This window comes from Pempheris klunzingeri, chromosome 11 (genome assembly GCF_042242105.1).
Source record: "Pempheris klunzingeri isolate RE-2024b chromosome 11, fPemKlu1.hap1, whole genome shotgun sequence".
Classification (NCBI taxonomy): Eukaryota; Metazoa; Chordata; class Actinopteri; order Acropomatiformes; family Pempheridae; genus Pempheris; species Pempheris klunzingeri.
The window spans coordinates 20,529,695-20,552,670 of record NC_092022.1 but is presented as its reverse complement, the minus strand read 5'-3'; the positions used below and the strand labels follow the sequence as shown (position 1 = coordinate 20,552,670).

The 22,976-nt window shown below is 44.5% G+C and overlaps 1 protein-coding gene across 1 annotated transcript in view; it reads right to left on the bottom strand.

Moving 5' to 3' along the window:
* itga5 (integrin, alpha 5 (fibronectin receptor, alpha polypeptide)) overlaps nt 1-12,490 on the bottom strand; it is a 32,777-nt gene extending 20,287 nt beyond the window's left edge. Inside the window, exons 1-2 of the mRNA XM_070839938.1 lie at nt 12,063-12,490; nt 3,246-3,376 (exon numbers count right to left, since the gene is read on the bottom strand). Of these exons, the coding sequence (XP_070696039.1) occupies nt 3,246-3,376; nt 12,063-12,271 (340 nt within the window). The 5' untranslated portion in view covers nt 12,272-12,490. The remainder of the gene's footprint in view (nt 1-3,245; nt 3,377-12,062) is intronic.
* Nucleotides 12,491-22,976: the final 10,486 nt, after the last annotated feature.

Below are 22,976 nucleotides of genomic sequence, written 5' to 3'. Positions count from 1 at the left end.
TCTATAAGGAAAGTGCAAATGTGAGGTCAAGTGCTACCCTAAGCAGTTTTGAGGAGCTACTCCACCCCGAGGGTTTGCAATCCTCAGACTCATTTCCCTTGTAAACCACAGATGTGTTGTAAAAGAGCAGAGCGGCATCTCTTAGGGACTGATACTGATAGATTCGTCCAATGTGGATGTGGGGAAAGCAGGCTGTGCGTCATGCGTCTCTATCCATCCCACCCCCCTTTTTATTCTGTCTCCCCAGCCAACTAGGCAGCCTGAAGCTGCTCTGTGTCTTTGTGGAAACAGCAAAGGGGCCGGGTCCAAGGAAAACATACACACTCTGGCCCGGCTTCCTCATAGCAACCTCTCAGTCATCTCTGTTTAGGCACACACTTCTGTCTCCCTTTTTCTGTTTTCATTTTCAATATTATCTCCATCTTCCTATTAATTTTTCTTGCACTATCTCTCCCATGTCTCCGTGTCTATAGAGCCCATTTTCTCCTGTGCTTTCAGGGAGTGCTGCTACCCCTCACCCAAGACAGTAAGCAAAGAGATTATAGTTTTTAATAACCCAGCTGTATTTCTGCTTAATCTCCATTACTGGGCCTTCCTGCTAATGTTATTCATCATGGGCCTACAGCAGCCAGCCCTGCCCCCAGTGTGTGAAGTGGTCAGAAGTCTATGTGTGAAAAGAAGTGCTTTTGCCATACAGGCAATAACGTGAGCAACACTTCAAACAGCTCCTTATGAGCATGTTACTTTAACTAATCTGTCGTAGCCACACGGTTTTCTTTCTTAAAGCATACACTTCTTAATATTTTCATAACTCAGGGGTCTCTGTTTGGATAAGGCCAATGCAAAGCCACCACAGAAAGTGACTGTGTTGATTTGAGTCATGTTACTGAGGCAGTAGCAGTGGAAAAGTCCTCTTGTAAATCCATACAGCATTACTGCGATCAGTTATCTGGCCATGTAAAGGAGAGGAAGCATGTCAATGTAAAGAAACTAAAGCTTTCACATGGTACCATTATTTGTGGTATTAGTTCTGTGTCACTATAATGGGCGATGAAAAGTTCTGTTTGTTGTCCATGAGGTGACTGAAGGCAGCCAGCTGGAGTCACGTGAAAAGCTCTCAATGAAAATAGAGGAGATTCAGACATGCGATAGAGGGAAACCCAGAGACGGGCCACAACAACATGTCATCTAGCCAAAGTCCCCCTGGGAGGACTGTTAGCACAGTGTGCTGATGTGACATGGTGCCCGGCCCAGTCTCTCCCGGGACCAGCAGAGGAGTGTGGGGGTCTGGATTGCATCCACAGGCTCGCTCTCGTCTTTGAACTGCGTGTGAGAGGACAGCCATTAAGTGGGGTTAGAGTCTCTCATTGTGAGTGTGTGTGTGTGTGTATGTTTTGTGTGTGTCAGTGGGGTCGAAGACAAATGGCTAAATTCACTCATCACATCAGCTGCCCCTGTGGGAGTACAGACAGCAGGAGAACAGAGGGGGACAGAGCGGAGGAACAGGGCTCTGGTTTCTCCCCCTTTCCTCCTTCCCCTCACTCCCTCTGGCCCTCTTACCCTTCCTCCCATCCTGTATGTGCCCCTCTCACACCCGCCCTATTGCCCTCACTCTCTTTTTCTCCTCTCAGATCCATACACAGGCTCTTATCTCAATGGAAGAGGAAGTGGATAGGAGGGGGCCTCTGCCCACTTTGACCCAATTAGTTAGGCTAATTAAGAGGGTCTGTGGCCTGTGGGTCAGAGCTCAAACACACCAAGAGACAGAGAGACCTAGGACACCACTTCGTTATATGAATATACTAGGTAGGAATAATAAATCTAATTTGCAGCACGCCTTTACACAATCATTCATGATGGAAAAATCATGACTGCGTGCAGCATCATTGAATGCCTTTTTTTTTATTGCTCTGGTCTTTGCTATCGGCATTGGCAACAAAAACAGTCACAGCTACATCGCAGCAGTAAATGTCATCCATGTAACAGCTGTTTGGCATGGCCACATTTACATGCAGATGTCCATGTACTGAGTGCTCCTCCACTGTACGATGGTCCTGCCATGATCCAGATGTTGGAATCAGCTCTGGCACTCAAATCAGCTCCTTCAAAGCCCCTTAAAAAAATATGAAGGACATTCTCCGACAACCCAGGGGACTAACCTTCATTGTGAGGCCTCGCTGCTTGCACATGACATCACTCATTGTGGCCTCCAGCCAGCACCCGTGGATGTGCAACACATTTTATGTTGCAAGAAAAACAGTGCAAAAATTGTGGAGCAAAGGGTACCCAGCGGCGGTGTCCAATAAAAGAATGCTGTTAAACCTGGCTTGTGAAACGCTCGGTGGAATATTTCTCCCTACTGTGCATTGTGGACAGTAAATTTAAGTTGGCCAACATTGCTCAGCTTTAATTTCTCAGGAAAGGAGCCAAACGTGCTGCGGTAACTGTCCCTCTGTATGTGTGATTCACACTGTTTGTGTGTGTGAGAGAGTGTGTGTTTTCAAGGTATGTTCAATCTAAAAGCTTGTAACTACCCTCTACTTTGATTGTCCCTTTCCTCACTTCACCATTGCTCCATTGTGCAAAACAGGCTCAGGGGTACTCTGTCAACATACCGAAACATGAATCCATTCATTAGGCGACCTCACGGACTTCCTTGTGTTTTCCAAAACCACTTTACCTGATTCTGACTCAACTGGAGCCTTTTTGTCCTGACCGCCAGTATCTGCTTCACCTGTCATACAAACAGGACATCTCTTTGTCTCACCTATTTGTTTATTGGTTGCTTATCTCTCTATGACTCCAGGAGCAAGGTAACACAAACACGACCTAGAGGAAGGGAGGAGTATCCTTCAAAAACCTCTTCAACACCCCATTATCCTTTTCATCCCCAAAGAGTGGACACAAACAGGAAAAAAAAAGGATCATCCTGCATCCAGGAACCAACCTAGCCAACAACAGTTCATCGAAGGGAAACACTGACGCCTGATCCAGACGTGCTGCTGACAACAGGAGCAGAAAGGAAATACTCTGATGGCTCCAGAAGCGTAAAGATAAGTAGAAAACCATGGCCATTTTAAGCGAGCTTAAACACCATCTCCAGTTTCTCAATGTCTTCAACAATCAGGTAGTCCCAGATAGATTGCATTATTACAAAATTACAAGTTTGTACAGTTGTCTTCCAGATAGTTTGGCAGCTGAGTGCAGATGTCAAATCCTCCCAACAACTCTATTATAATGCTTACCTTCAGTATCAAACTCGATGGTGTGACAATCCGATTGGTTGAGGCTCCATGGACAGTAGAAGACGGACCCTCCCTCTGTAACGTTAACCTGTCTTGTGTTGGCCTTGGGAGCTCCTATCACCACACTCGCACTGCAAACAAGAGACAGAAAGAGAGACAACTTGCTGTAATTCTATCGTAACAAATTTACCAGGATCCTTATAAACCTGAGTTGTTGTTTTTTTTACCAAACCATGGCTTATTTTGTAGCTCTTAGCCTGGCCTCAATTAAAAATTGCATTCCAGACCTCCCACCGGACAGCTTTAAACATGATGCAGTATGCACATTTTACCATTTAGCGAGCTGCATTCTGACTCAGAAGCAAAACATTTTAACAGGTTGCAGCACTGTTTTACATAATACCATACAACCAGGGAAACTGCTGCTATGATGCACACATGTGATGCTCACAGCCACATTGTGCAGTTAAACACACGAGGAGAAACACTCACAGAGTCACACGTGTGTCCCTGTGGGGCAGATTCAATAGGAAAACAAGAAAGCAGACAGGCTAAGTGGAGTCACACTCTTGTTTCTTCAGCTGTGACACTAAACATCCATGTCCTTGGAGCTACGCTGTACAGCAACAGGAAGGACAGCCGGCCACTTCAACAGACATCTTAAGACCCGATGAGGTTGCAGGTGTGCTGAGAACTAATAACATGCAGAGCAGACTTCAGAGATGAGAGAGAGGTGGAGATATGTTGGAAAGAAATATCCCCCAGTAGATTATGCGCCTTAAGCGGATGTCTTAGCCATTACTTCATTCTGAACCCACTTGACCCAGTGAGCATCACAGACACAGTCGCTGGCACTGATGTGGGTAAAGTAGGCATGGAACCATTGAGACCAGACAATGTCTAGGGGGTTCTAAAACAGGAAGAGAACACCCTTTCCTGCCCTAGATCTTCCAGTAGAGCATGAATGTTTACATTTTGGCTAAACTTAGCATCTTCCCCCAAGGGTAACTACTCAGCAAAGTTCCGAGGAAGACGAGGGAGCCAGCATGAGGCCTAAAGTAGTTCAAGCATGCAATAAACCAAGGCCTTGTAATCCACTAATTAATCCCACTGAACCTATCTATTACCTCAGATGACAAAACGCAGAGAATTATGGGACGGATTATGGAAAAAATCTAATAGAAGTGGGTAAAGGTGTGTTGGTGGTCAGTGCAAAGCTTTCAGATCATTTCAGCTTCTAGAATTTTGAAAACACACAACTGTTGGAGAACAAAGGGAAGGTCACAGAGCAGAAGTTATGAGTTTAGTATCACACTTCAGAAGAGATCCAGTGCAATGCCAGTTCCAAATGTAGAGCAGAGACTCCTGGTTTGTGTTGGAAGAGAGGAAAGGAAACAAACTAATCCAACACGGAGAGCAAGAAACAGTTTCTGACCGCACATGGAGACGCAGGAATATCCCAGTAGAGCAGCAGAGCTCCACCTGTACAGTAATCTAAATCACAGAGGGGCCTCCTGGTCAGGGATTCTCGTGACGAGACAGCTGAGGATCCTCCTCTTGCTGTCTCAAACCTCTCAAACACATGCAAGCAGACAGTAGATATTCAACACAAGCAGACTAAATTCTGTTAATCTGTCGGCATGCGTGACACCTGTGAGCCCCAGGTATCTGTTTGAAAAAGAAAAAAAAAACTTCATGTTAGAAAATTACAACAACAATGGTTACCTGTGTTGGACGACAAGGGTATAAAAGTTTCAGAGCCAATAGAAGAACAGAGATCAAGTGATGTTTCTATGGCAAAAACCTTTTAGAAATAATCTGAGTACAAGCACATGTATGCAGTAAACGACACCGCTGGAGGAAAATGTACACACTAACGAGGCCAAGGAAACTGGAAACCGCAGCATCTTTTGTTGAATCAGATCTGAACAGAGTCCAGCCATAGTTGGCCGTGGCAGCTTTTCAAAGGGGGGAAAAAAAATACAGGAAATAACCAAACAAGCAGATCATGCTTTAATCAGCAAGTTGGCAGTTGAAGCGAGTTTTCACTACCTTACATAGACACACACAGATGTGCAGACACACATTCAAACACACAAACGCAAATTGATAGCAATCTTAAAGTACTGTAAATGAGGAGGAATTAGCATTTAATGGTTCCTTATCTGGGGAGGATCAGTCTAGTTCTAAACTGGCACTTCCCCGCCCTACACCTTATCTGCTAGCAGAGCGGTGTGCTCAAAAGGTAGAGCTTTTGTGCCATTAGCATTAATGAAGCTCTAACTGCAGTCAGCTGAGTGCTCCTTTACAAATTCCTTTGTAATAGAAGGTGGAGTGTAAGACCGCCTCTTGGGATGGGTATGCAAATCTATGTAATTGGTAGGGGGCGTGCAATCCTCAGCTGTTCAGCCGAAGGACAGACACATCGGGCTGTGTCCAGGCCACTGCAGCTACAGTGAGTCTAGACAAAAGAGCGTTCACAGACAGCAGCACCACCGCAGGGTTGGTTGGGATCACAGCAGGCAAACATCAGGGTACATCTAAGAAGCCATGACCAATCATTAGTGATACTCAGTGAAATGTTTTGGCTACTGGAGAATTAACCAATCTTCGCTTGCTCATTTGTAGGTTCATGTTGCCACGCACAAACAGCAAGCTCATTTCACAAGAGAGAGACTTGAGAAATGTCCTAGTGGGGGAGTAGCCAGATGAAAAGCATTAGCTGCTTCATCATGTCTAACATAGTCGACCCCAGCAGCTGCCATACAGCAGCCACTAATGACCTCCACCAACCAGCTCACAATTAAGCATTAATTAAACTACTGTGAGCGATTTGGGCTCCCAGTGAGGAATGCGTAAACAACAGCTCCACTGTAAGACTGGGTTTGTCTCATTTCAATCTCAAGCAATCAGAGGACATTCTACAAATAAAAAAATCTCTCACCACACCATAATTGCCAAACTGTAACCACTATTTTATGTGGGGTTGAGAAATTAGAGGTAATGAAGAGTGCTGGAACTTGCTGATGTGACATTATCGTGCGTAGCCATTGCGAACAAGGTCTATGATGGGGTTACAGAAGGAGGTTGTCACGGGGCAAATTCCTCTGTTACCCCCCACCCTTTCAGCCCAAACATTTTTTCCCCCATTCCACATTTTAATTGTCTTCCACCCAGCTGCAAAACTGATGTCACTTGAGCACTATTATAACTGCTTTAAGCTAGAAAGAGGGTGGGGGGGATCACAATCACACTTGTTAAACCTGCCAGCGCTGGCTGCAGTCGCCATCTGCAGTCATAAACACGGTCCGATGAACACTATGGCATAGGCGCAAAGGGAGCGGGTGGGGGGTGGGGGTGGGGAGGAATAGTGGCCTCTAAACTTCAGCAACACCTAAGTTAAAAATGTACAGTGACCCATGAAGTTTACACTGAGCTATCAACACATACTCAAAAAGTCGAGTGGTTCCATATCAGTGAGGGGACTCAGAGTGCAGTGACCTGATCTGAGCCAGAGGCAGCACTTGACCTTCACCGCTCCAGCAGTGGAGGAATGGAACATGGCAAAATACAACAAACAAACTCTACCCTTTCGACTCTGGAGAATCGCTTCACCAATGTAATTAAACGCCCAGATCAATGAGTGTGAAAATATGGAGTCAGACAGTTAATTGTCAGGTTCAGCAAATTAATTTCTAGCCATATAATATCATGCTACAGCAACACTGACTTATTGAAGCACTTTTAGGGTGAGATCAGCTGGATGACAGAAATGAGAAGCACCAGCAGAGTGTGATGACTCCTTCTAGACCACATGGAGCCATACGAGTGGTCGCACGTCCTCTCAGAGCCAAGGCCAGACAGAAGCTGTTTGAGTCCTTACGTCTGCCATATGGACGATCGCGCACACGCACGCACACACACACACACTACATACAAACACACACGTTCTCAGTGCTGCTGTCCAGGAGCCTGAAGATGATGAGAGTAGCAGTGCCTGCTGGGATGGCGTGTGCTGACTACAGAGAGTCCACTGTGCTGTGCTGAAGCCACTTTTGTTGTTTGAAAAAAAAAAAAAAGGCAGAGGGTACTGTAAGCCACAGAACCAGATAAAGGAAATGTATGTTGCTTTACAGGCCTAGAGCAAATCCTGTAATCCTTTAACAATTTATAGACATTTCCAGTTATAAAGGACCCACTGAGATCTGAACCCGCACAACCCAGTGCGATCAGATAAACAGTCCAGTCTGTCATGGATCTGATCCCACTATCAACACTAAACCATTTCCTTGGCATCCTCACAAGGATGATGGTGTTGGGCAACAGGTGGCCTGTAAATTACAAGTGCTGCTGGCTAATGCAGCCAAACACTGTTGTTTATTGTCACAACCAAAATCAGGCTTGATGATTTTATGCTACTCTGCAGCGAGGTAGGAGTTACTAGCCTGGAAACTAAATCAGCTACTCGACACCAGGCTGATTTAGCGATTGTTGTTTTTACTTCCCACCTTTTAGCAAGAGGTAATCATTCTGTGACTGTATGATACCATCCTTATGGTGCTTTTATACTTAATGTGTGTAAACCAGCAGCTGTTTTGTTAAAACCCAACCATGCAAAAAGCATTTCACAAGTGGCAAGTGAGAAATTCGAAACATCCTACTACTTAAAAAAACACCAGAATGATTTGTGCTCAAGCCGATGTATTTTCTCATACCAAACTGTTGCCCGCCCCCACCCCCACCTACAACCCCTCCCTCACCCTTTCAAACTCCAACCACCCTAAAATCCTCCTGAAGGGAGTTTAACTGTTGGTGGTTCACACCTCTTCACAATGCCCACGTCAGGGGGTCCAGTCCTCTCACCTCAGGATAGAGAGGCCGTTGTATTAATCGTGCTGCTGGGGGAGGGGGGGGTGAAGCAGCTGTTGAAAAACTTTGTCTGTGCACCCCCAACCCCAGCAGCACCCACACATGCAATCATACAAACGCACACACATATCCAGAGACAGCAATGGCCAGAGGTTACATCTCATTTCCATCTCAGATATGAGATCAGAAGCTGATTTGAATTTCATCCAGCAGAATTTCATAGTGCACAAGCGGACGATGGCGTCATTTGCTTATTGCTATATAAAGGATAGTCTTTATCAAGTTACCATAGATGTGAGTCATTTAGTGACCTGGGGTTAAAACAAACCAGGCCCGCTGGCAGTCAAGAGATTAAATCTCGAGGAGTATGAGTCAGGACGACCCTGAGCGGTGGCTAACTCCATTCCAGAGCAGACATGACGTCCTCGGGGCATTCCCGACCCAGTCCAGCAGACGTGACAGCAGGGTCCACGGGCCCTTTAAACACATCGTCACCATCAACACCGACATCTTTTTCCAGTGAAACACACACACAGGCTCATTATTTAAAGCCCCCTTTACCGACGGCCCAGTAAAAGCTAGACAGGCACTTTATGTATGAGACAGACTGCAGTGGAACCGTGCTAAGTATATCCTGACTGACCTTTACGCAACATACACAAATGTACTCAACCTACTGGCCTGATTGTCATAAGTACATAAAAGTTTGATAACAGAAAATGAGAGCCGCTTTTCAAAAGGCCCATCAATTAGAAAAGAGAAAACTCCTCAAATGGAAAACAGTAAACAATTTCTGCTGTCAAACAAAGGGCCCCATTGTGTGCACGCAACGACGAGAACCTGGCTGAAGAAAAACTTGGCAGTCCAAATATACAAGCTGTGCTCCTGCAGCTCAAACACTTACTGGTTTGATTCAGAGACAGGTCCATAGAAAAGGACACCAATGAAAACAACATGAGAAACAAGACTAATTGTACATGGAGAGGGACCTCGCACAGAGAAAACATTGCCGCTTTAGTGTCCAAAAGAGACCCTAGTCCAATGTCAATATTAGTTCAACACTAACCCCTTTTTGAGAGGGTAAACTCCAGGAGAGTGACCTACATGGACCGACTGACCTCGGCATGTGCTCGTCATGGTCAAACCATGCGTGAGCTAATGCACATCACCGACACGTCTCTGAAACACATGTGTGGACTGGAAAACGGATAACTATCTCCATCAGAGAGACCTCCATCATCGGACATAGCATTTTAATGGCACTTTAATCTCACTCGGCACAAGAAAAGCACAAAAAGGTGTTTAAAATGTATGTTCCCTCAAAAGTCTAACATGGCACCACAAAGCTGTCCAGTACTTTCATCAACTCCACACCAGGTCTGTTATTATTTACAGCCCGCGACCTTTGACTCCTTCTATCTCTGTATGATCCACCCCCTTATCCCTGCCTGGCACCACAGAAAGTCAAAGAGAAGTCATTTACTGTTGCTTGACTATTAAGTGTTGAGGAGAAAGTCAGCCCCCCACTCAGAAGTCCTTCCCATAATGTCGAGGAGGGTGTGTGTGTGCGTGTGCGTGGGGGGACTGGCATACATACGAGGAGTCCATCTTCAACATGAAATAACAAACACATAAAACAGGGGACCATATATCCTGCCTGCACGTATCTGACAAGGCCAGTCACACACAGTTAACAGACTATCCTCAGGCGTTCTTCCATGGTGGGCCGTCTGCCAGTGTCCAAACTTAATTTTATTACACCAGGCCGAAGGGCATGACAGGCCCACATATATAAACTTGTTGTCATGAATGAGCGTCAAAACGAGAGAAAGTCAGCCTTTGTGTTTGTGGGGCCCACAAATGGATGGATGGGAGAGCTATCTCATATCGCTGCTGTACAGCTGTAATCCAACCGGCGATGAACACAAGTTTTTCCAAGAGCTGCAGCAATTTTACTCATAAGGTCGTAGCAAGGCGATCATGCGCTCATCCTGACATGAAGAAACTCCCTGTGCAGCGCTCAACTGACCTCACCCCGGGATTCCAGCGACTCCCCCGCTCCCCGCATCTCCAAAGTGTGGGTGATGATGATGTGACGGCAAAAACCAGAGTTAACAGAAACCGTTTTCATGACTCTACTGATATGTTTTGATGTGTCGACTTCTAAGAAACTGCGAATGAAAAGTGGCAGATACGAGTGGCCATGTCATGGCCTTAAATCTGCCCTCTCATACTGTGTTTTGTTTGACATTTGACTTCTGAATACATATCATCCACAGGGAAATTACAGGGCACCGGGTTGTAGGAAGCTACACTCAAACATTATTCCTGCTCCGCACATACAAACCATTGTCTCATCTCCTCCTCCACAAGCACAGCAGCTCCACTGTAGAAAAGTTCAGATTAAGCCATCAGTAAGATGACGTCTACCCTGTCTCAGACTTAATGAGACGAGGAGAGATGATGGGGAGGGAGGCTAGACAGTGGATGGGGGTGGGGGGTGTCTGGGGGATGGATGAATTAAAAAGCCCTGCAGAATGACATCAGCATAGGAGGAAGTAAGGAGGGGGATGCCGGAGAGAGAAGAGGGGTCCGTACATTCAAGCTCCACGTCCTAAATCATACAGCTCTCCTGAAGCCCCTGCTTCCCAGGCAGGCAGAGGAATGAGCAGCAGGATTTTAAGGAGACAGCGAGGGCCGGGGAAAAGGGGGGGGAATCTCCCCATGTCTGAGTGTCTGCCGTCCAGGGAAGTGGGGAGGAGAAACAGGGAAACTAGAGCTGCTGCTGGCGGCCCACTCGGCACAAAGCCCTCTCTCAAATCCCAGCATGCTGGCTGGTTGAACATTGGGCCAAGACACCTCTGGTGCTCAGCAGACACAGACCCAGCCAGGAAGTCTGATTATGTCTGCGTGAAACCTTGACTGCGGCTGCATAACCTTTTGTTAATGATTATTACGATTACAGGGTTGGGTCCAAGGCTCACCAAAATGTACAGAGAGGGTAGCAAAACAAATGCAGATCTGTCAGCAGCTGAATTAACCCACGCCTTGCTTACTGATTTCTTTTCTTTTAACATGCTCCTAGGACAGTCAGGATGTCCCACACTATTATTTTCTCCTAATGCTCTTGAGGAATTAAACCTGACCACAGGCATGTATGCATGCCTTTAAGCTCCTCTAAATGACTGATGCCAAAGTCTCTTTGGGAAGAATGCAGAGAGAATCAAAGCATGCCTGGTGTCTAAGGGATCACATCCTCACTGCTCCAGAGAGCATCTCAATCAGCAGCAACATTTCAGACCAATAAGATGTGACTGCTAAAGATCAAAGTTAATAGGCTTTTCCTGGCTTTAAAGGCAAGAGCAGATTAAAAGGTCAGCATTAAATGTCATTTTGTAGCCGATAAGATTTTAATTTGAGGGCTATTCCAAAAAGGTTTTGGTCTTTATATGGGTTCATTTTGTTTTGTGACTGAAATGCCACTCTTTTATTTTACCATTATTTGAGCTTTAATCCAGGAGTCAGTCGGAACACAAATGCAATTTCCTGAATATATTCAATTATAGTGAGTTGTGTGCACACCGAGGGCGTGAGCGCTGTGCGTAAAAGCATGCGCCCAGAGACCTCAGTATACACACACAAACCCTGGTTTAAGCCCAAACGACATATCACAAATTAATTCCATATTTCCTACTGGACATTTGCCCTGTGAGGATAACAGGGGAGTTGTAAATGTTCTGAAGTTTGGCAAAAAAAAACAAAAAAAAAAACTTGCGATATAGTCCAATGGAAAGTTTGCACGCAACATAACTGTGTACAACTTGGTGTCGTGAAGCACACATATAAAAGTATAAACTAATCTTTCAGACCCTGCTTCTGTTTTTACAATGATTGAAAAAAAAACAAAAAAAAAAAAAAAAACGTTATGTGTGTGTTTAAGAAACTCACCTGGAAGAATCAGCCAAATAAAAGTCAACAGCATATCCGAAGTAGCTCCCTTTAGGTCCGCTGTAAACAGCTGGCTTCTCCACGTCCAAGTTGAACGCCTCACAGACAGGCTGAGAAAAAGTGAGAAATAGCCCGATGATACAAAGGAGCGAGCGGGCGACAAGGGCTGCTGTCCTCGGCGTCTTTACGCGAAATCTTTCCGAGCCCATTTTGGAGGATGAATTAATCCACTAAAAGTTTGTTTTAAATGGCGAAGTTTGTCCCACTTTTGGCGCTCTGAAGTCGGCAGATGAAGCCCGAAAAGAGTGGTGGAGTACGGCTAAAACTGCATCCCTGTAACTCTAACCGGCCAGTGTCTCATTAATGCTCCGTCAGCTCCTCTCAGCGTCCTCGCTCCTCTCTCCGCTTCTCTCTCTCCAGGCCCACGCCTCCTCCGCTTACCTACTCATGGTACACGGAGCAGGGAGTTCCCACACCCGTTACAAAAAGTTTAGAGGAGGAGGAGTCTGTGATTCCCCCCCCAAAAAAACAGAGGGGCTCTTCTCATCCACTAGCCCATCTAGAGGTTTACCATCGGGGTGAAGATGTAGTAACTTTTGCACTATTGAGTTCAGAGACTTTCTTATCAGATTGTTAAGCAGCAGAACAATGGCTCAAAAATCTTCCTTTCAATTTTATCTCTCGGTTATCTGGAGCTTTTTGAGGCTGGAGCTGATGCCAGAGAAGGCAGCGAGATAGGTGATAGAAAGGCCAAAGAAACTTCACATTTCCAACCATTTTATGATGTATGATCAGCTCCTCAGCTGCTCTCTTCTGTCTCTGACTGGATAATCTTCTGGATCTTTATCTCTTGAGGATTTCACTGATAAGTCAGGAATTCAAACTGCTATGAAGTACTGTGTTTTTCTCCCTTGTGAGCATTAATAGCCGTAACCCCACCTTTTCAATAATAATAATAATAATAATAATAATAATAAGGTCGCTCTGTGTTGACAGATATAAACTGCCACTGCTGAACTGGTCAAATAAACCTCCCAAATGTACAACTGTCAAAATAAAGCAAAGGCTTATTTGCACACCCCGGCACTAATTATACCTTTGTCACACATCCTTGCTGCTCAATGTGTGATCCACATGTATTTCTACCTAATTACAGCGTTGATCTGATTTGAGCATATGATGTCCTCCAGTGCTCCTAGGGGGTGTGGGAAGATTTCGTATTGCTGCCACACAGTCACACGAGACCGGGGAAAGTGGTTAGGCTGTGAAAAGCAACTACTCACTGAAATGAGACCTTTAATAAAGCTATCCTGGCTGGCTGGAATTAGTGACTGTTGGTGTAGCTGATTCACTTGAAGCCTCAGGGACTGAACGCAGGGGCCAAATTTGGATGTGCGGCAGTAGCAACATGAACTCTCTGTCAAGTGCTGCTCGTATTTATAACTGGTCTGAAGCTGCCCGACGTGGGGAGCGAAGTCTGACTGCGGACTGATGGGAGCAACCCAGAGTTTTTGGGGGGGGGGGGGGGGGGGGGGGGTTGGTTCAACAGCTGTTGGGGGCACTTGATGGTTCAAAGCCCTAATCCTGGAGGGGTCTCATTCTCTCACTCTGTTTTTAAGTCCACGGGACGAGACTGCAGATGAAGAAGAGCCAGATATTGAGGCGTGGTTGACAAAAAGCCATCAAAATAATTTGGAGTCCAAACTCTCCCACTGATGTCATGGTTTGGTTTCCAGAAATTGGGAAATGAGAAGATGTTTGTGCATCTGCGCCAGACATACTGGTGAATTAAAATGATAGGCATGTCAACTCGTGCCACTTTGATTTGTGCTTCTGGGTATTCTGAGAGTCTGAAGCTGTTGGTGGTCGTCATACACATCTACACAGTCCCATTACCTCATGTGTGAGGTTAGATCAAGGGGGCAAGCAAATGCTACTAAAAATAGAAAATTCTGGTATCAGCTCTTAGTCAGTGTCTGCCTGATTGAACAGCACAGCCCTTATGTTATCTATCCACCCACAACTATCTATTTGACATTTTAAAGGATCAGGATAAGTCAGGAGATTAAAGAAATATTTCTTTCAAGTGTTCCCCCTGTGTTCCCCCTCTTTCTGTCTGTACGTCTGTCATCCAGTAGCAGCTTAACCTACAGGCCAATGTATACAAGTGAGTTCCGTTGAGCATATTTTGTATGTGAAGCCAGAGACTCTTCTGCTGTTGGTGATGCATAATTGGCCTGGCCAACTGATCAGTATTTTCCATCTTGCCTCAAATGTGATTTCCGTTGAAAAAGGGGGTGTGGTTTTATTCCAGTGCCTCTGCTTTGACATCATCACTCGGCCACTATGGCAACAGATCTGAAGTGCAGCAAAACACTTAGAGAACTTTTCACTGGACTCTGCACAGCTGGCCAATGATTTAAATATAGACCTGACACATTGGCACCTCTGCAAGGCCAGGCACATATAAATATATATATGTGTGTATGTATGTACGGACACACGCGCACACATACTGAACACTGACTCTCTTCCTTCCTAGTGACTGAGCATATGTTTTCCAGTGTAGTGGGACAATTTATTAATAGCACCCACTTAGCCGTTATCTTCATACAGCTGCACCAAGACATGAAGGTGTGAACTGTGTTCTCATGCAACTGCTTCTCATTTTCTTTACTTTTTACTGTCATTTATGAGGCAGTTAAACAGATTTGGCAACACACGAAAAGAAACGTCATTGTCACCTGTCTGCTAGCCCTAATACTCTTTAAAGGAATAGTGCAACATTTAGGGAAACATCTTTATTCGATTTGTTGCCAAGAGTTGGTTTAGAGATACACACCACTCTCATATCTGTCTCATAACTATATACTATAATAATCCAAGTAAGCTTAGCTTAGCATAAATAGCTAGACTGGCTCTGTCCAAATGTTACACAATCCACCTTCCAACTACTTTAAAGTTCACTAATTAACACATGTTGTATCTCATTTGTGAAATCCTAAGTTAAAACTAAACTAACCACCCTCTGGCTCCAGCTTAATGCTTAAGAGACAGATATGAGAGTGGTGTTGGTCTTCCAATCTTTTCCCACAATGCTGAACTACTTCTTTAAATCTTAAAGGAGACGAAGACAGAATTTGTCCCACTGAATGGAGAAAGGCTAACTATTTCCCCCTGTTTCTAATCTTTGTGCTAAACTAAGCTGACCAGCTGTTCATGGTCGCTTCGTATTTATCGTACAGACGTGAAAGTTGTATCGATCCTCTCATCAGACTCTTGGTCACACAATATAGCAGCTTCTGGCCTCCGTCTGTGGCTACACAGGATGCACAGGATTACACTTGTAAAATGGATGAAACTGTAATTTCATTGTTCCTGTTCTTGGTTTTGCACATACAGCACAAGTGGAATTCAGGCCGCTATGAGGACTGTGCAGACAGTTGGAGTGATTAAAATAAAAGTGTATCTGTTGCATTAGATCAGCGTGAAATGTGCAACCACCTGAAGCTGCCTCTTGAGACTTAAAAAAGCGAATGAGCAAAAATGTTCATCTATTCTTTTAAAACTCTCCATCTCAAACTGAACGTAGTCTCTGGCTCTAACTCAGCAAACAATCACTACATCTCTCTGCCACTTCCAAATGATCTTTATCTCAGAGGCACCAGCCTCCACTCCACCCTCATCCCATTTTTCTTTGTAGCACAAACGGTGAGCTGACACTGATGGCCTCCGTGGGGGCGGGGCGGGGAGACACCCTGATGGCTGCCATTAGGCAACTGCTAGTGCTTTAAGCTCCAAAATAAACACCATTTTACCACTCGGGAACAAACAGCAAATAAAAGCCACACCAGGCAACTCGATAGTTTGTACACACACAAGTCAACAGACACAACAATCAGGAGGATTTAACTTCTGTTTGTTCCTTTAAGCGTGTTTGTCAGTTCCTCTTGGATATATTGGATTTGTGATTCATTTAGCCGTGGATAAAAAGGCTTGTCGAGCGAGGAAATTGAAGGTAATGATGAAGAATGTGGTTTCTGAACAGAGGACTGCAGTGTTATGAAAGAAAAAAGCAGAGGAGAGCTCTCAAACATACAACTCTTTAAGAAGAATGGGCTACTGTGGCTGGGGTTCAAACCTGCTCTTGATCTGAAACCTGTCTTGAAACTCCTTTCAAGCACGCAGAGTGAACTTTCCTTCCTCCTCCTTCTTCTTCCCCTCTCTCCATCTCTCCTCAACTGTAGAAACGCACTGATACACATCTTACAGGCAGGAAATTCCTCCAATGTAAAAGCTCGCCTGGGCTTCCTGTTTCAGCGAGTTCCTTCTTCTTCCTCACACTCACACACAAACACACTCTATACATACACACACACACACGTTCTGCTTTCCCCTCAGCTCTGTAACATTCCCCATGTACAAGGAGGAAGGGTGGTGAGGTGTTGCTGATTGCTCCAGCCAGTCTGAGACATAGCATACTGGATGACAGATTTGTCATGAAGGGGTGGAAGTCCTGAGCTGGCCCATGTTGCTGAGTGGACTGTCCATTGTTTTCAACACAAGCTCTTAGCAACGCAGTGGCTGAGTGAATCATATGATTGTTTTAGAGGGAGGAATCATCCCAGAGGCTCCTTACAAGGTCCTTCTGCATTATGGTTTCCTCGTGTGAGCTTTTACTGTCAATCCAGACAAACTGAGGCAGCGTGTGTGGGGAGCAAGATGATCCATTGTTTAGTTGCCTCGTTAAAACAGCCACAAAACTCCTGAAAACGAGCAGTTGCGTTTTTATTTACATCTGCTAATCAGTCCAAGGAAGCAGAGCAGTAAAGAAGCAGTATGCAAGCTGCTGGGGGTGGAAGGATGGTGGTGGGGGGGCGATCCCGGCATCAGCTCCTGCCCCCTCGTTCTACACTCCATAACACACACAAGTGTCCCTAAACAGCTACTCTGACCCGCTGCATTTACAGCCAGCGCTGCGCTTCATGCAGTGTTTGGTCTCTGTCCTGCCTCACTGAACTTGTTTACTTAAAAACACAACTATTTAAGAGGCGGCGTAAAACACTTGACATAATTTAATGGGGGGGGTCACTGCGGGAGAGTGGCCGGGCTAACAAACCAAGACAAGATGCAAAAATACAGCTACAATACAGCTTATAAGAGAATACCCTGAAGCACCATAATCAGCAGTGAAACATAAAACTGGTAACAATCTGAGCTGGATCACAGTAGGCAATATTTGGAGGTAATGAGAGAGGAAATAAACAACAGGGGGGTATGTTTTCAAAACCAGGTCAGAGCCCTTTCATTGTGAAAATGTGTGAACAGGAATGTTTGAGTTGATAAATGACATTGAAAAAGACATATGTGCGCAGCCAGTCATTCAGTTTTGCATTCAGATCCCGTGTTCGGGGTGTCATGTTTTATTTGGATGGCCTATTTGTCTGTCAGAGTAATGGCGTGCCCCCTGACCTCCTCCTGTGTTTTGCTATTGAGGCAGGCGTGCTGCAGGGCCACCGCCAGGCCTCGCAGTGAAGGAATGCGGCTGTAAAATGTGTGTATCTGGTGGTACAGCAGGAGAGGGCAGTGAATCAGTGTGATCACTGGACAGCCTCAAGGTACTGTTTCACACACAAATATACACACGCACACACACAACACACACGCATAACCATTCACACATTCGCTGCTGTTGCTTTCCCACACCCACTCCGGTGGCCAAACATGTCTGACAAGATGCATATGGAAACAGTCCCACCCGTTCCCATGAAAAAAAACAACTGCACTTAAAGTGAGAATAGATAAGTATAGATAGTGTTTCTTTTTATATTCACAGACATAAACATAAACATTTTCTTTTTTTTATTTTTGCAGCACAACAGAGAATCAATCACTGCCCGTTTAAGAGCATCCAAATTTGTATTAGATGTATGATTGAAGAGGGCACAGCACCCTTAAAAAGGCCTGTGGCTGCCTCATTTGTGCTGTGCCTCGGGGAAATCTCACAATAATGAATGGTTGATGGCACCAGTAGACAAAACACCATCACCCTGACTTTCAACACTTCATCAGCTGAGTGGCGGCATACTTCCTCCACTGATGGAGACATCTCTTTCTTTCTTGATGGAACAACAATGATGGCCGATGGCATAAACAAAGGCTTCCCTTAATGTCTCCTCTACATTGTTTGCGATGAGACAGGTAACTGATAGAGCAAGGCTTTTTTGGTGGGAGGTTTTTGCATTTACTATCATCATATATCATCTACACAGACATTGTGGGTGTAACACGTTGCTATAGTTTCCGGAGTGTTTCTGGTTAATAAGCTCAAGTTGTCTCTTCCTTTCCTGTGGCGGAAGTTCACATTTATCACTTCGATTTTTGTTTCCTTTTTCACAGTGCAGCGCAGGATTATTCAATGTAGCCAGTCGGACTCTTACTGCTTTGGTTTTGATTCATCTGGTAACAGAGTCAGCAGCCACTGAGGACTGTATCACACAGGCACAGCAGTGCTTTGAGCCAAATGTTAACGTCAGCATGCTAACATGCTCACAAAGACAATCTGTTGAACTTTAGCAGACATTATGTTTATCATCTTAGTTTAGCGTGTTAACATCAAGCCCCCGGGAGGTGCCGCTTACATTGTGAAAGAGACGTCTGGATATCAGCCGATTCATTTTTTGGAGTCACAACCCTTGCGAAATGACTCGTTATTTGATCCAAAGACTCAGAATTTGTTCCATTCGGTCAGATAACATTTGGAAAGAGCACCACAGTCAAAATCATTTTATTCCCATTCATTACAACAGAGGGCGAGCCAGCTAGTGCACATGCTCCATGGGCCCAACAATGTGGAAGATCCGAGTTCCTGACTTTATGCGCCACTGAGCAACTTTCATAGGAATGAACGGAGCCCTGCCGCCAACACTTTATTCAGTTTTCTTTAAACATCCGTGGTTAGCATGCTAACGTTTGCTAATTACCCCTGAACACAAAGCACAGCTGTGACTGGTGGGCTTGTCCTTAGTTTTGCAAGAATTTGGTCATACACCAAAAAATAGGTGAAATTGAAAAAAAATTAAACCTGATGATGGCGCTAGATGGAAAGTAAAGTGATCACCAAAGTAGTTAGAATTAATTCTGAGTGAAGTATGAATGTATGTACAAATGTAAACCTCATGGTGGTGCTAGAGGGAAAGTCAGTGGCTCACCAAAGTCATTAGGATTTATCATCTGGGAACCATGAGAGTCTATACAAACTTTTCAGCCAAACTCGAGTAGATGTTGAGATATTCCCCGAAACGAAGTGAGAACTTGAAAACCGGGCATTAGAGGAAACATCAGAAGAATGTTTCATCCTCTGGGCAAACAGATCGTCTGTGTAGAATTTGCAGGCAATCCATCTAATTTTGAATTCGATCAGTGAGGTTCTGGCTAAAAACACACCCTAAACTTTTAACATGTTGTGTTCTGTGACTGTATTCTGTGTTCCCACTCTATCTCTCATCTGACTACTTCCTGATACATTGTGTGTAATGTCCTGTCCAGACTGTGCTTAGCCGAGTCCAATCGGTCTTGAATGATGTGAAGGTCTCAGAAAATGCATCATACTTCAGCAGTGTCACCTTCTGTAAACATTAAAAACAATGTTTGGGATGGTGAGTCACAATGCCCATTAAAATGTTACACCTACCCCCCCGACTCCACTTAATCTGCCCTGCTCCTCCTTATAAGTCAATGTTGATGTTAATGCTGTCCAGACCACCGAGGTGTCACGCACACTTGCACAGCCTTATATAGAAGCCATCAGAGGTTTATGATCAGTGCATTAGCAGTATCAGACGCTGTGAACCACCATGCTGAGTGTAGTCTGTCGTCTTGCTAATGTACAAGTCATAGCAAGGTCAGATCCCGTGGTGGTCTGGTGAAGCTGTTTAGCTGTAGCGTATATACCCCCCTATTATGAGTGAGCAGGCATAGCATGAGGGATCCTGGGAAATAGCTGACATGGTGATATCAGTTTTTTATTGGGGGAGGGGGGCTAAGATTAATGAAGGCATCAGAGAAGACTTGGCACATTGCATGTCCTCTTCCTGGTTAGGGTTACATCCCAAACAAACCAGAGCACGCATACAAGCAAACAGCGCAGAGGGGAAGTGAAATGTCCTCTCTAATGAAAGGGTACAAGGTCAGCAGTATTATTATGGTTCAAATTCAGTTTTTTCCCCCACTTGAAAACATCACCAGTTCATGTGTTAAACATCTAAGAGGGATCTTCATCGAATCTCCACCTGTTCTCGCAATTCATTCGTTCAATGATATGAGCCTTTGAATGTATAAGCAGATGTTGTGAGCAGCAGATAATTACAAGATGAACATGTAGTTTGAAATCATCATTAAAATTCAGACACTGAGCAATAAGGCAGGGAATCTAGACAAATTTATATTGCTGCTGCTTTTAGCTCTGGGGCATCTCACTGGAAAATATTTTTAATAGGCCCTTTTTTTTGGGACAGTTGTTAATACTGAATCTGGTACAACTTGCACATCTACTCTCCTGTCTGTAAGAGATCCGTAACTCAAACAGCCAGCTCTGGACTAAAAATAGATTTTCTATCCTGCCTTTTTCTTTCCAAACCCACATCCCAAGCGCGGTGCTCTCCACCTCTGCATAACCTTAATTTGTGAATGCCATATTGATTGAGTTATCTTTGCAAGTTTTCTGGGGAGAACACATGCTGCACTATGAGGGCAGTGCCATGTTACCACAGCCAAGTAATGCAGACAAACAATCCCGGTCTTCCTGCGTTTGTGTTGAGGAATGTTGTGTTTTGGTGCTGCTGATGAATCGACTCTTCAAAGGAAAAGAGACTCATTTCACATCTTATTTAACGTCACATGTTGAGGCCAATGGCGTTCCCACATGTGATTGCTCGAAGAAATGCTGCATTATTTCTGTCACTGAAAAAACATGACACTCACACACACTTTACTTTAATCTGGCATTTAAATAATACTGCTGTAATTATATTAAATACATTGACAAAATGCATTTTCCTGCCCACACATAACAGGCATACAAGCTAATGTAATATAACACAGCTGCTTGGCGCAGGACCACCTACACAGTGGAGCAGCAGTGGTGTCTTCCCTGTTGGGAAAATGACAAAATATACATTTTTAACAACACAGTCATGCTTCTTATTTCACTAAAAACAACCTTTCAGTAGCAGAACACCCAGGTGGAAAACAACAGGAAAACATTATTATAGCTGTAACTGTACTATAAAACCACCACAGGAGACGGAAGGCTTGTATCACATACATACATCCAAATAAAAAAGACTGTGACGAGCCAAAAAGGCATCAGGGCTCTTAACTAATTACTTCTTATTTAACCAAGGTCTTCACAACAGTCTCCCTACAGGACAACTACTACAACTACACTGAGTACAGTGCACAAATACCCACTGTAATTTATGATCACCTTGTTAGGCAACTGGATTTCACTAAAAATCACTATCACACGAGAATCCATCTTGCCAGGGTCCATAGACATTACGCCAGGGTTCAAGTTATGTGCTTGTGGGCGACCCAGAGTAGTTCAGGCCAGTCAACTTAAGCTCCACTCAGGTGTGACGACAGAGAGAAGCGACTGTTCATTCAAAACGAAACAATGGCGTCTCCTTAACAGGCTAGCGCACATGCTGCTAAAGGGTCAGTTATAACTGAACTGGAGAGCAAAGAGCGGCACTTCTCCCAAAAGGCTCCAGCAACAGTTTTAACCACCTTATATGGGTCATTGATCTGCTGGGTTAAAGTTAGACTGTGTTAGACAGATGGTTCATCCAATCACCAACTTGGACCAATCACCGGCCAACTCGAATGTTTGCGACTCCCTGGTTTCCTTGAAAAAGGCCAATGGGATTCGTGACAATGGCTAGAAGTAAAGCTAAGCTAACACAGGCTATTTTGAATTTAAAAACAACAATTGTAGAATACTAGAACATCTTTTTAAGGCATGTAAAAGTTCTATATTTTAAGCCTTAGGACAAGACGTGTTTAAACCACAGCTGACTCCAAGACTGGAAGTGCAAAAATGCAAACACTCAAACAACAATTTTTTCAAGCAAACAAACAGACAGATGGTTCTGTGTAAAGAACACTCTGCCGTGTCAGGTTAAACTCATGTACGTTTTGGAGAGACTAGGGAATACCTGAAATAACTGATTATTTTGCAGAGACGTCTTGTGAACAAAACATTGACACATCATCACCTTATAAGTGGATAATTAACGACAAGCTCAGCCAGATGTGGGTCGTTACTCTAATCCTTCTCTTCCATGTGTTTATTCAAAGCACAAAAATGAAAATAAAAGAAAATATTACCATTGTGTCTCCAGTTTCTGGGATTCATTCAGGAAGTGACAGCACTGCTCTGAATGCTGATTCACATCCGCCACCTGGAGACTAAATGTCTCACTCCAAGGAGGAATTGACCATTCATGGTAACACTTATCACGTACAAAGACCACTGAGCATAAACACCAACACCTAATATTTGTGCTGAAACGCTGATTCATTCTCTATGATGGCTTCCCTTGGGAAAGACTGTGCTGCTGATGCCTTGTGACTCAAACCCTCTTCCAACTGTGATTCTAAATAAGGCAGTGTGCTTCTCAGTCGTGTTTATCAGCGCATTCCCCACGCACTTGTACTCACTGTCCCTGCTTATGACCTGGCATACAGTACAAGCAGGCAGAAAAAGGCTGAAGTGGAGCCTCTGTTCTTACTTGCCATATGTCTTACACGTGACCAGCATGGATCTTCTCCAGGCAAAGAGGGGAAAGATAGAAGAAAATGTGACGTGAAAGCAAGATTTATATGAAACTGAGAGGAGAGGAGACGAGAGGC